The following is a 13907-nucleotide window of genomic DNA, read 5'->3' on the forward strand; positions in this document are numbered from 1 at the left end:
GTTACTTCCAGGTCAGTGTGTTGTTTATGAATGTGTTTTGCTAACATTTGAGCTGCCATCTTTGGTCTGCTTTGTTAAGTGCAAATCGACTCTTTCAAATATTGTATCAGGACTTTAACACAGAGCTTTTAATTTTGATCTCACACAGATGGTGGAAAAACTCTGACTTTCTTTAACTATGACTACAAAGGAGATTTTCAAACTGTAACTTTTGAAGGTCCTGAAATAAGGAAGATATTTTATGGGAGTTTTCATAAGGTTAGTAATGATAATAGGGAAAAAAAAAGCACTCTGAATAAAAACTTGTGAGTTTTTCATGTTTCAAAATAATGTTTCTTGAGGTCAATTACTGCCAAAAAAAGGGTATTTTGCATCACCACCTTACTGTCATATGTCTCTTTGCAGTATTAGATTAACATTAAACAAATAATAGTTTTTATCATGAAGCTGATGTGTTAAATTTTCATCTCATTCTTTTTGCCTGTGTTTTACAGTTCATTTAAAAATACATATCTTGAAAAGTAATTTAGAAATAAATCAGCTTTTCCTTTTAAAATTTGGATTGGCAGTGTCACTCAAAATGTCCAGAAAAAAAATTGTTTTTTCATCAGTTGTAATTTTAAAATATATTTTAAGAGCTATGCCACATTGAACTTTCTTTTGTTATTTGTGAACTTTTAACATTCTTTCTGAAAGCAAGTGAAGCAGTGTTGGGATTGTAGCACCTATTTGTTGTAGAGGGTAATTTTGTCATTGACTTTTTCCTGGTGTTTGGATCTTTCCTAAACAAAACAAACAAAAGCCCTGAGAGTTTGCTCAGGACAGGACAGTTGTAGTTAGTCCTCCCTACTGGGAGTGGCTCTGCTGCATCAGTGAGGGACAACAGAGTGTGATCAATGCAGAAGGAAAGAATTTAGTTGTTGTGCTCTGCTTTCTGTGCTGCATTTCATGTGATTTGATTTTTTTCAGTGTAAAAACATCACTATGACAGCTTTTGCTGTCAATGTATAATTTACAAACTAAATTTTATTGCTTAGTTTTGACTTTTGCAAGTGGCTGGCTGGAATGGCTGTAATGGTGAAATCCAAAGCTCTGTACAAGCAATGACCACATAAATCAAAGGTTCTGTGGGATCTGAGTGGTAAATGAATATTATGCAGATCTTCTGTTGGGAAAAATTATTTATCTATTGAATAAATTATGTAAGTTGCCAATTTATTTGCAGATGTTCCAGAAGTAGAAAAATAAACCAAATTCATGAAACAGATTACAATCATAGAATAATTCAGGTTGGAAGGGACCTCTAGAGATCATCTGGGTTATTTGCTTTGGAGTGTTCTTTGAGTTCCATTAGCAAACATGGAGTTAGGAGCTCATCTCAAAAAATGCCCTCCTTTTCCCAAGGAAAGAGCACATTTATCTCATATGCTGCTTTGTATGTTAAAGCATCTTCTCTTCTGCTCAGTTGCATGTTGTTATCAGCAAGACCACGGCCAAGATAATTATTGACTGCAAGGAAGTGGATGAGAAGACCATTAATGCAGCAGGGAATATTAGTTCTGATGGCATAGAAGTGCTGGGGAGAATGGTGAGATCCAGGGGACCAAGAGACAATTCTGCTCCGGTGAGTGGAACAGGAACAACTCTTTCTAACACTTAAAATATCCTAAAAATCAAAATTTTGGGAGTTCTGCAGCTAGTTTTAACTTGAAGCCAAGTGAATTCATATTTTATATAGTAAAGACCCAGAATTTCAGAAATTCTGCAAAAGCCTCTAGTAATTGTCAACTTGGGCAAAATCTGTTTTTTTATTATTTTAATTAATGAAATAATAAGATCATTATTGTTGACATTCTATTCTCAAAAACATATGTAAACACAGTTGATATATTCAGACATTACTTGCGTTCCAAAAATAATTACATAGAGTAATATCATGTATAACTCCTTTGACTGGAATTATTTAAACTTTGTTTTTTAAAATTTTTTGTAATTTTTCCCCATGTCTGTTATTCTCTCTGATTCTTTGTCTGCCCCTTAATTCACTGTCTGTTCACTGAAAAAATTGAACTGGTTTGGCAGAGGCTGTCTCCAAAAGCTCCCATCTTAGTATACCCAGCTCTTTTATAATATAAGACATTTTAAGTGAAAAAGGTCTCCCCTCTCCTCCAGTTTAAGTTCTCATTCATTCCTCTGAAATTATTCTCCTAGAAGCAGTAATTTATTATTCTTTCTGCTTGACAATCAATGCATATCTTTCAGTTTTGTTTTGTTTTGGTTTTTTTTTTTTTTTGGGGGGGGGGTTGACTTTTTTTGTGCGTAGTAGTGTTTGCTAATTTTCCTTGAACTTTCTTGACCCTAGAATGAGTTTAGCACAGAATGTGAACCTTGAACCAAGGATTGATTTGAATAGAAATGAGGTTTCAAATATGTATTTACTTGTTAGTATATGAAAATACTCTTGTTTACTAAAAAATAAGCCCTCAGAATACATCTCTGTATGAAAATTTTTTGTCTCTGTATGAAAATAAAGAGCTTTTAGGGCCCAAATTGATGGATAATAATTATATGAAGCCTGGAAAGACAATTACACAGAGAAACCTTTGTAGTCACATTCCAATAGAAACAGAAAAAGGCAGACTTAGGAAATCATGGAATTAGAGAAGCCTTTGTAAAGAAGTGGAAAAAAAATGTGTCTTTTGTTAGAAGCTAGGAATCTATAAAAAAAAGACCTTCAGACTGCCCACTCACTGAAAAATTTGATTTTGTTCAAATGAACTGTAAAGCTAATGTAAGATTAGCAATGTGTAGATGAAGATGAAAATTCTATAGTAGGGTTAAGCTGTCTTCTAGTATTACCATATATACCAAATTAGAAACAAATCAAGAAAGCACCCAAATACCATCCTCTGAATCTCCATTCTGCACAATTTATTTATATTCAGCAGTACTTCTTTAAATAGTCACATTTAAGACACAAATGAATTGGTTTCCTACTCCAAAATTTGGAGGACATCAAAGGAACCTAGTAGGAGGCAGGATAGAATTTCTCAGAACAGCTACTAGATTAGTAGATGTCTTAGTTTTAGACATGCTTATTATATAAAAGTAAGCAGGCAGTTACTTTGGAGCAAAATTGTGGATGTTTTGTTCTAATTGTATTCACATGGAGCAGTTTAACATTCTTGGAATGTTTTATTGTATTTTTAAAATAAATCAATACAGAGCAGTCATTTGAGTTTTGCCAGACATTTCAATTTTGAGGAAATATAATTGTACCAGAGTTTTCTTTCCCATCAACATATACAGTGTGCAATTGTAAAATGAACAGGCAGAGATAGATAGATAGATAGATAGATAGATAGATAGATAGATAGATAGATAAATCAAAAAGGGGATTAGGCTCAAGGTGTCTAACACTCAAGGTGCCTTTTAACACTCCTCAATGAACCATCTCAGGATTGTATTGTAGCCAGAGCAATGAAACCTGACTGGGACTTGCAGCAAGTAATGTTTTCTATTCCTTCAGTGGAATTTAATGAAAAGTCCAACTTTAAAACATTATCTACAATTCACAGACCTTCTCTTTATTGATGTCTCCTTCTCTTTGAACCTTGTTTGCTTGTGTGTATATTTACTGTTAATGGTATTGTCTAACGTGGTCTGTTGAGAAATTTACAGAGCTGTAGCCTGGTTAGATGAGGACTTTTCCACCTTACTGATTCTGCTTTTGTGGGGCTGAATATTTAGAAAGCAAAATCACTATGAATGCATAGACTTATGAATAAATGTTTAAGAGTAGCAAAGAAACTTTGTTTTGGGTTTTAGCTTGAGTCAGAGCAACCTACATAATGTTTTTTAAAAAGGCTACTGAGTCATCCGGCATTTGGTTGGTGAATACAGCATTTCAGAAAATGTCTGTTTGCCCTTTAATTTACACCAACATACTTTATTCCTATGGATGTCCAGACTGCCTAGTCCAGACAAAGTGAATACATGTACACACCTTTATGTATAAATTTTGTCATCCTACCACTGAACAGGACAACAGAGTAGCTGGGGATGGACGGGGTGATGGAACAAAATGGCAATGCAACTTAACTTCTGAAGCTAAGGTGTTCTCTACAGAACCAACTCTGGTGTTGCTGCACCCCATTTCTGGGATGTCTGATTTGCTTAACAGCAGTGTCATGCAAATGCCCAGGTTCCTGTGTCCCAGAGCAGGGTGTGCCTGCACTTTTGTCTGCTGCTGCACTAGTGGGGCCTCCTGGAGTTAGGAGCTTCGAGATGTGCAGCAAAGAGGGAGGCTGAGTGGCTCCACGTGGAGCCAGCTTCCATTTGACACAGACATGGACACAGACTTGCTGGACTCAGGGTGGGTCTCCATGGACCAAACTGAGAGTCCAGATGCTGCCTTCGTGCTGCACTTCAGCTGTCTGAGGTGGTTTGCAGGGTGCCAGCTCATTGTGTCTGCATCTGTAGCACAGCAAATCTACAAACCTGCTAATCTGCTGGCAGATGAGGAGAATGTCTATTTATATGAAAGTATGCCTTTATTTAAAATGTAATATTTTACTTTTATAAGGAAAAAATGAGGCAAAACCGAAGGTGCACATATGTAGTTCATTTTAACAGCTTTAGAAGCAATGCAGTCATAAGAAAATTTTAATATTAATTCCTCTGTTCTGATCTTAAAATAATGCCACTGAAAATAATGGGAACAAACCCAGCATTCTGTCTCTAGCAGTTCCTCGAATTTTTTAACATGTGGGGTTAATTTAATGGGATGTTCTGTTCCATACCATTCTCTGTTCAGTATGCACATAAACAAGGCATGGACAAAGAATAGAAATAGTAACAGAAGAAAGCATCTCTCTAGACCCCTTTGTTCAGTGAGGATTGTAAAAGAGATAATTGGTTTTACCATTGAGTCCTTTTTATTATATTGTTTCTGAGTATCTAGCAGCCATTATTTTTAGCATATGTGTGTGTTCTTGCAGATTAAATTCTTGTCCAAACCATGTTCCCAGACCTGTGATAGGAATTTTCTTTTCTGCCCAATGTTGTCACATGGTGGGCAAGCTTTTCCCTATTCTTAAGCTATCATTGCCTGGGGATAATATGGATAAGAGAGGGCATATTCTAAAGTAAAATTAAACTGGAAAAATGAGAAATATTATTTGTGGCTCAGCTCCAGTATAAGTAATAGTCTACAGAAGACCTTGTCCCAGATAAAATCTGAACAGCAGACTAGAGGGTCAAGAAGAATTATTCAGAGAAGCTAAACTCTCTTTTGCCTGACTCTGGATGTCTTTTTTGCTAGATACTCAAAGATACCATTGGGCAAAATAAGGAATTTAAGTAAGGAGTGGGCGAAAAGTCAAAAAATGCATGCAGTATTTAACCTTGAACAGCTCTGCTCAATTCATGTAATGTCTGATAGTTCAGATGAGTTGGTTGGACACGCATCTGGTAGAAGCAGTGGATTTACAATTTCAGTGTGATATGTGTGGCTTGCTGCTCAAAGTCAAAAGCCTTTGTCTAATCTGAGTGCTTGAATCAGGTTGGCTTTGCTTGCTGATGGCTCCATTTTGCACTGATCTTACATCTAACAGTCATATTGTACATCACCCTTGTTTTGAAACAGCTGCAGTTACAGATGTTTGACATTATTTGTGCTACCTCATGGGCCAATCGAGACAAATGCTGTGAACTTCCTGGCTTGGTAAGAAACCTCTTTCGATAACTGCAGAATTTACCTTTTATTTTCTACTTTGTTGAGACAAATGTTTTATTGGAAATGGATGCTTAAAAGTTTTTGAAAAAGCCCATCTGTGCTTGGATTACTTACTATTGAAAGTCAATTAGACGTATTTTTCTAAATTGAGTGGGTGCTTTTGAGTACTGTGTCTTAGATTGATAAAATACCTAGCATTTGAAGTTCTGCACATCATTCTTCTTCTATCTTAACCTTTTCATAGAGAGATGAGGAAAATTGCCCTGCCCTTCCTCATGCTTGTTCCTGTTCAGAAGCCAATAAGGGTCCCCTTGGACCTCCTGGACCACCGGTAAGGTTTTATTCAGTTTTGTACTGAACTGTACCAAATAGTCCACCTTTATTTCAATACTGTGAATATACTGCCATTGTATAACTCATAAGGTTAAATTACACTTTCAAGTGCTGGTAAAGAGATAAAATTCCATTCAGTTTATGATGAAGATGCTATGAATTATGTAAAGAAGGATTATGCTGAAGCAGTTGGGGTGTTCTTTAGACCTGGAACCCTTTTACCTGTCTGTATCATTAGGTACCTCATAGGTAGTGCCATTTATTTTCAAATTTTTAATCACCTCTCTCGGTCTACTCCAGCAGATATGTATTAAATGTAGATTGGAGTTTAGATTTCTGAAATGCTCAGTTTACAGAATTCTTGTCAATTAAAGATATGGAATATGACAATGCCACTTGTGTAGTATGTGATGAAAGAAGACTTTTCTGTCTTAAAAGCCCTACCTAAGTAAAATATTTATTGCAAAGTAGAACTGGAAGTACAGGTTCTTCTGAGAGTTCTTAAAGGCAGATAGGTATCCAAGAACCATGAAGGGAAGAAATAATGAAATAATCTGCCTTTGTGGAAAGTTGAATTTTTTTTTTTTTTAATTTTTCAGTGAATGATGAAATGTACAATGTTACAACTTTTACATATGCTTAGTGGTGTCATTTTGATGGCACTCATTAAGAGTTTGCTGTGTAGGTGTTAAGTAAGTGTATGTCTAAATTCCTTATGTGGAACTAGATAGTCTCTTGTAGAAGACAGTTATTTAACTTTCCCTCTGTGTCAGTGTAGTATCTTAGATGGAATAAATCTCCTTTCTCTTTATTGACTTGTGGAAACTCAGACAATTAATTAGCCCAGACATTGGAGATTCAGGCCCACTAAATTTTGAGAGCTCAATCTTGCATCCCAAGGCTGATTTTTATCAATTTAGAAAGGTTCTGTGATTGTCCATTATTGATTTGGTTTGACAAGAATCCTGGCTGGGAGATTTGCTGAATGGTCATAGTTTTTTGTTACAACTAGATAAATATGTTTGGTGTCTTAGGGCTGCTTGCTCAGTGAGTTTGAGATGAGGCTCTCTTGTGAAAAGTTTGAACTGCATATTTCTTGTCTCATACTGTGTCCTGGATGCTCCAAGGGCATGTTTTTAAATGAAAGAGCCAGGGCAGAAAGTGAAGGGAAATGTTTTTGGTGTTAAAGTACACAAATTACATGAGATGCATGTTTAACAACAAAATTGACTTGCACATAAGACCTTCAGATAGTAGGTCCTAGCAGACATTAATCCTCCTGACAACTCAGAGGGTGTTCTTTCTGCAAGAACTGTTCTTCAGGCTCTGGTACAAAAAGCTGGAAAGAAATTCAAGAGGAAGTTCACTTAAGAGCTGCATCTTGAGCAAGGAGAAATTACTCTGTTCTCCTGTTTGAATATAGGTTATTAAATGAGTATGGATTAAAGTTTTAATTCCCACATTTTAGCATCCAGTTTCTGTTCTGTAAAAAATTGGATAATTCACATAAAAATGTCACTTAAATGGAGTAGTTTGACCACATTTCACAGTAAAATGAAAAATGTTTGAAAATTATTTGGATGGAAGGATGTCTATTACTATAGTTCAAAAGATATATGGATCAGGAATTGCTAAGGCTTAACTCAGTAGTAAAATAATGTACTTCTATATATTACATTTAGGATTAATCATGTTTTGAATAGCATAGTGCCAGACAAGAGGAAGCTTAAAAATCAAGCAGAAAAATCACTGCCAAGGCAGGGAAATATGTGATTCTGGAACTCAGCCTATTGTAAGTGATGCTTTTTTGTCAGACAGTTAGATGGTAGAGTTCTGAAAAAAAAAAAAAAAAAAGCAAAAATAATAAACTCAGTGTTCATCTGTACGCCAACCAAAAGTCAGAAAGTCATATGTGCTATGTCTGGTCAGGAGAGCTCCAAGTCATTAAAATGTCATGTGACTTTTCTCCAAGCCAAGGATTCTTCTGTTTAAGAAATCAGGATCCTACCATGTAGCCAGTTTTAGACATTAGGCTAAATAATAAAATAAATTTCCAAATAAAATGCTTCCATTTGTTTAGGACAAGTAGAAAGATTTTTTAACCTTTTAGAAAATGCATCACTTCAGGCAAGACAAAGTGCTGTTTAGAGTTAAGATGATCTGGCAATTTTCATCATGGGATGATGTTTTCATGGCTTCATTTTTGGCAGAATTTGATCCTGCTGTCTGAAGTTCCCTACACAAAGTAAAAATGAGATAGCATGAAAAACTGATGCCTGCATTTGAAAGGAATGCTGCAGAATTGAAGAAGGTGAAGGAGACTAAATTGTTGAAGGATTGTAGAAGTTTAATTGCCAAAAATAAAAAAGCTTTCAGTGCTTCATAGGTTTTAACTACTAAAAGAAATGAGGAGGTGTCTTGATAACAGTGGATTAAGACCTATTTCTGGGGGAAAGGACTGGCTTATTCAAAATAAGTTGAAGTTATTCAACTTCAACTAAGGGAAGGCATAACATTAATTTTTGGCCAGAAAAAAAAAAATTAAATTGATCACACAGGCTTAGTAGTGCTGGTGAATAATCACCAAAACAAGTTATGAAAAAAAATGAGGGGGCCTCTTCTGATTTTTTCATCTTAAATAAATATTCTTCTGGAAATTGTGCTTTTCCCAAGCAAGATTCAGAATATGGACAAGTGTACCAACTTCAGCATGAATCTGAAAGCACATCATTTAATGGCTCAGCATCAGGATATTTCTAAGCATATATTCTCAGTAAAAATGCAATCTATTTATGAGAACAAAATGGGGGGAAAAAAGTGATTGTGTTTATGTTAAAAAGTTGCAGCTATTGCACTGAGGAAATTTTTTATCTCAGAGTTGGGAGTAAGGCAGAGGAAGGAGAAAGAACAGCAGATTGGAATGCAGAAATATGAGTATCTGGAATTTTGCAACTGCCAATTGGAACTTGGTTCCATGGAGAGCACGGGATGAGATTTTAGGGTTGGAGCTGGCCGTGGTGGAATGAGTTGTGGCCATAGAGATGTGGGATGCAAGAGAGAAGTCTGAGGGATCTGGGAGAGGTAGTGGAGAATTGTTCTGTGATCACACATGTGAAGACCATGTCATGGCACCTTCACTGAAGGGCAACAGTACTCTGGGATTTCCAGACATTTCTGTTATTTCTCCTATTTAAAGTCTCATGGATACTGCATATAAGCACATTTTCTATTCTATTCTTGTTTAATTTAACTTCTGTTATTTTTATAAGCACATATTGTAGCCCCTAAGAGTTCTATTCAGCTATGGTGTGTAGCTGTACAAGGTCCTTTCTGAGTACAATGGTAGGCAGAATACCTGTAAAGCTCATATTCCAAGAGATTAGGCAATATACTCAGATGGGGGAAGAGGGAAATTTATGTTAAAAAAAGTTATTTATGCTGTCCTAGACCAGCAAGCACATGTACATGTTGTTGCAAAACACATTTATGGCAGCCATCCACAGATATATGGTACTCCAGTGTCTCAGATGATACTAATAAAAAAAGAAAAAGTTGATTAATAAATGATGAGCAGATGTTGGCATTGCTGAAGAAAGCAAAAGAGAGAAAAATGTCCAAAAGAGCATTTTACCTAAGAATAGCTCCAAATTAAACCATGTTGTAGGTCTAGTAGGCTCTGGAGTTGCCCTTGCTGAAAACTATCCCTAAGTCATTAGAATCACAGAATTATAGAACTGTTTACGTTGGAAAAGACCTTCAAGATGATTGAGTCCAGCCATTAACCCAGTACTGCCAAGTCTGTCACTAAACCACGTCCCCAAGTGCCACATGTATATGTTTTTTAAACACCTCTGGGATGGTGACTCCACCATGTCCCTGGGCAGCTTGTTCTAAAGCTTGACAACCCTTTCTGTGAAGAAACTTTCCATAATATCCAATGGAAACCTCCCACAGTTCAACCTGAGGCCACTTCCTCTCATCGTGTCACTGTTACCTGGCAGAAGAGCCCGACCCCACCTGGCTGCAGCCTCCTTTCAGGGAGCTGGAGAGAGGGACAAGGCTCCCCTGAGCCTCCTTTTCTCCAGGCTAAACACCCCCAGCTCCCTCAGCTGCTCCTCATCAGACTCCTGCTCCAGACCCTTCCCCAGCTCTGTTGCCCTTCCCTGGACACACTGCAGCCCCTCAATGTCCTTCTTGTAGTGAGGGGCCCAGAACTGGACACAGCTCTCGAGGTGTGGCCTCACCAGTGCTGAGTACAGGGGGACAATCCCTGCCCTGGTCCTGCTGGACACACTGTGTCTGATCCAGGCCAGGATGCCATTGGCCTTTCTGGGAATTCAGCCTTTAACAATGCGATTTTGGTGAGAACAGACAGATGTGCAGGAGGTTTCAGCAACTGGAAGGGAACCCATGACCACATTTCCATCCATATCATAACTTTCAGTGTTATTTTGATTCTTACGTAGTGTGCATTCTTGGCTCTAAGAAGTAGTCACATCTGTGTTTAAATCTGTTCCTGTGTATGGCCACACTTCAGTATGTTCCAGTTTAATTACTCCCGTGGAAGGATATTTACTGATTCTTGAACACTGATTCAGGAACAGGAAGAATCTGTTTGGGCTTCTCTGGATTTCATTTCTGTTTGAGAGTTTTGGTTTTCAGTGAGTCTCGTGCTTGTTCTTTACAGGGTGGTCCAGGTGTCAGAGGTGCCAAAGGTCATCGTGGTGATCCAGGTCCAAAGGTACTTCTTAAAGCACTCTGCATTTGACAGTTGCATGGGTTCTTGGTTTATCCCTGCATGGAAACCTTGAAATGAATTCCAGATTGTCTCTGGTGTTTTTGAGGAAAAAGTCTAGTGAAATGTCACTGGCATTTACTGTGGTTCTTTTCAAAACAATTACTTGTCCTATTTGTTCCTTGATAAAAGACATAAAATTCAGAATGCTGCTTTCACAGAATAAATCATCCTCCTTTTTTTTAGTGTTTATAAAGAAACTAGACAGTTTTAAATTGAACCCTAACTGCTCAATCATGTTAACTCATATTTCAGATGTTTTTGAATCTATTGGTATTTAATTCTTCAAACAGAAGCTGCCTTTGTCCATATGATAAGAGTTTAACTTATGTCCTGTGCTACTTTAGGGACCAGATGGACCTCGAGGTGAAATTGGTGTTCCTGGGCCGCAGGGACCTCCCGGACCACAAGGACCCAGTGGACTTTCTATTCAAGGGCTTCCAGTGAGACTTAAAAAATCAATAGGCATTTTTTCTGTGATCTTTTAAACAGCAAATGGCTTAGACTGGACTGAAATAGCTTTTGCTGTTGTGATCAGAATCTGAATTTCAGTATTTGAGGTGAAATCACAGATGTGGGTTTGACCTCTAGCAAACGTGGGTTCGATGCCAGAATTTCTGGTTTTCTTTTATTTTCAACTGAATTTTTAGTCAGCTGAAAGTATTTGATTACAGGTTGAATATGACCTGGGTATTAGCATCCAAGCTTGGAGTCAAGTGAAAATAAATTGCAGTGGGGGTTGTGACATGGCACTAGACCAAAGTGTTAATATCTTCTCTTTTTCCGGCTGTGCACCTCATTGCAGATCAGTTCTGACTTGAAAAGTGTACCCAAGAAAGAACACCATATTCTCTGCCAAAATTAAGCAATAACATTAATTACATAATAAAATCTATCATCAGAGGAAGTGATTAGGCCTGGATTTGTAAGGCTGTTGGGAAATAAGTCAGAGAATTTCATCATAAATAAACATTGTTAGAATAATGAACAAGTAGCACTTATCTTGTTTCGTACATGTCTCCAGTAGATGGGTACAGACAAGCCTAGAAAAGTAGTAATACATATATTATTTTCTGCTAGTTTTTTTTCAAAATTTACTATAATAAAATTCCATCCTTTTTTCCAGTCTATATGGTACTAATGGAAAATATAATGGCTCACCAAAGCTATATATTCTTGATTATGTTGTCATAAAGAATAATAAGAATAATTATAAGAGCAGTTATTTCACAGAGAAATTGTTTTTTTTTTTATAAAAGTTAATGTTTATTTATTATCTAGAAAAGTATATTCTTCTCTTGCATATGTGTCATAGGAACATGCCTAGTTTCCACAGAAAACCCATTTTTTTCACCATTATTGGAGATACTTCTGAGGCCTGAAGTGAAACCAATTCCTTTAAAGGGAAAAAGAAAATCTCTACCCTTTTTTTGTAACAAAATCGTTATAGTTTTATCAGGTTGCTTATGAAACCTTTCAAAATTAGTTTTATTTTTTATGTTATAACTTCTACGTTTGCAGTTTTGCAAATAAGGGTCTGTATGTTTGCTTTCAGAAAGAAACATAGTCTGTTTTCTCACTGGTTGCTTTGGGGTTTTTTTGTTTTGTTTTGGTTTTTTTTTAAGAAGCTGAAGGGAACTGTTAAAAATAGAAAAGTAACCATGTATTTGGTTTACTATGTGTGATTGTTTATTTGCAGGGGCCACCAGGTGAAAAGGGAGAGAAGGGAGATCTTGGTTTTCCTGGCCTGCAGGTATTCCCTATTGTATATCCTGTCACTTCAATGTTTGAATGTTGAATTGACATCATTGTTTGTTTAGGGCACATTTTACAAACTGCTGAGAAATGTGTTGTTGGGGTGAGTTTGAACAGGGGTTTAGAAAGAGGAGGAATCCAGGGTATGCTGGTGTGCAGCAGCTGTTTCACTTGGGCCTGAAGAGTTGGTTACTTTCTTGTTTAATGCTGAAATTGTGTCTCTGTAGACTCAACCCCTCTGCATTTTAATGATATGTGTTTACCCATCTCTCATTTCATAGAAATATCTTCTTTACTGAATTTCTTCTGTGAGATTCATTACCACCCATTATTGAGCCACTCATTATTGAGCTTCCTAGTTCCATTTATCCAAAACATGTCATACGGTTTCACTCGAAAATTAGTTGGATTCTGTTAATTTGAGCTCATTATTTTCTCTCCTTTTATAATACTTAGGGTGTCCCAGGAGCTTCAGGTTCACCAGGAAGAGATGGAGCTCAAGGTCAAAGGGTAAGCTAAAATGAGTATGTTTTACATGTGTTTTATTCCCATTATGTAAGGGAAATGTTTCCTAATATGGTGGATTTATTATAATTTGTGCCACCTCTGTCCTTTCTGGAGGTCATCTCTCTGTGCCAATGGGCACAGGAGGGTGGACATCCTTCTGTCTGCTGATGAGGGCTGAGATGTGTGATGGGAGCCCTGCACGATGCCTGTGCTTTATGCGTTTGGTAGAAGTAGATGTCACTTGTGTTCAGCATTGCCAATTAATCTCTTGGCTTATATATATAAAACTAAATGGTTGTTAAATGGTGTATAATTAGTATGCAATCCAAGGCAATGATCTAAATTTGCTTTCTAGCTAAGTAATGAAACAGAGACAACTACAAGGGAATTTAGCATTGAATGTAGAATGATACGTGCAGAAACAGTTGACATGAAGAAAAGGTGAAAAATAATACCAAAACTTAGTCAACCTTATTCTGCTCCTGGTAAAACAACTGCAGATACTTACAGTCTGTCTAGGAGTCAGTAAAAGAAAATTCATTTTCATTTGTGCAGTTAAGCCTATAAGTCCTCTTCTTCGTCTCCTTGGGGAGACTTCTGTTTCATTGTTAGTCAGACTCTGGGAAGTTATTGTTAGCATTGTACTAGATTTCTGTCTACAGCAGAAGTTCATTATGAAATGTAATTTTTCAGTTTCATTTGAGCAAGATTTACATATTCATTATTCTCTTTTTGGAAATATTAATGTAACTTGAACTTCAGAGAAATCTGGGAATTCTT

General features: G+C 36.8%; 1 protein-coding gene across 1 annotated transcript in view; it reads left to right on the plus strand.

The window, feature by feature from the left end:
- Positions 1 to 13907, plus strand: part of COL14A1 (collagen type XIV alpha 1 chain) — a 114544-nt gene that overhangs the window by 78838 nt on the left and 21799 nt on the right. Inside the window, exons 34-41 of the mRNA XM_041407562.1 lie at positions 149 to 258; positions 1466 to 1624; positions 5648 to 5725; positions 5982 to 6068; positions 10758 to 10811; positions 11213 to 11308; positions 12565 to 12618; positions 13077 to 13130. Coding sequence (XP_041263496.1) covers positions 149 to 258; positions 1466 to 1624; positions 5648 to 5725; positions 5982 to 6068; positions 10758 to 10811; positions 11213 to 11308; positions 12565 to 12618; positions 13077 to 13130 — 692 coding nt within the window. The remainder of the gene's footprint in view (positions 1 to 148; positions 259 to 1465; positions 1625 to 5647; positions 5726 to 5981; positions 6069 to 10757; positions 10812 to 11212; positions 11309 to 12564; positions 12619 to 13076; positions 13131 to 13907) is intronic.

This window comes from Onychostruthus taczanowskii, unplaced genomic scaffold (assembly GCF_017590055.1).
Source record: "Onychostruthus taczanowskii isolate IOZ18803 unplaced genomic scaffold, ASM1759005v1 scaffold27, whole genome shotgun sequence".
Classification (NCBI taxonomy): Eukaryota; Metazoa; Chordata; class Aves; order Passeriformes; family Passeridae; genus Onychostruthus; species Onychostruthus taczanowskii.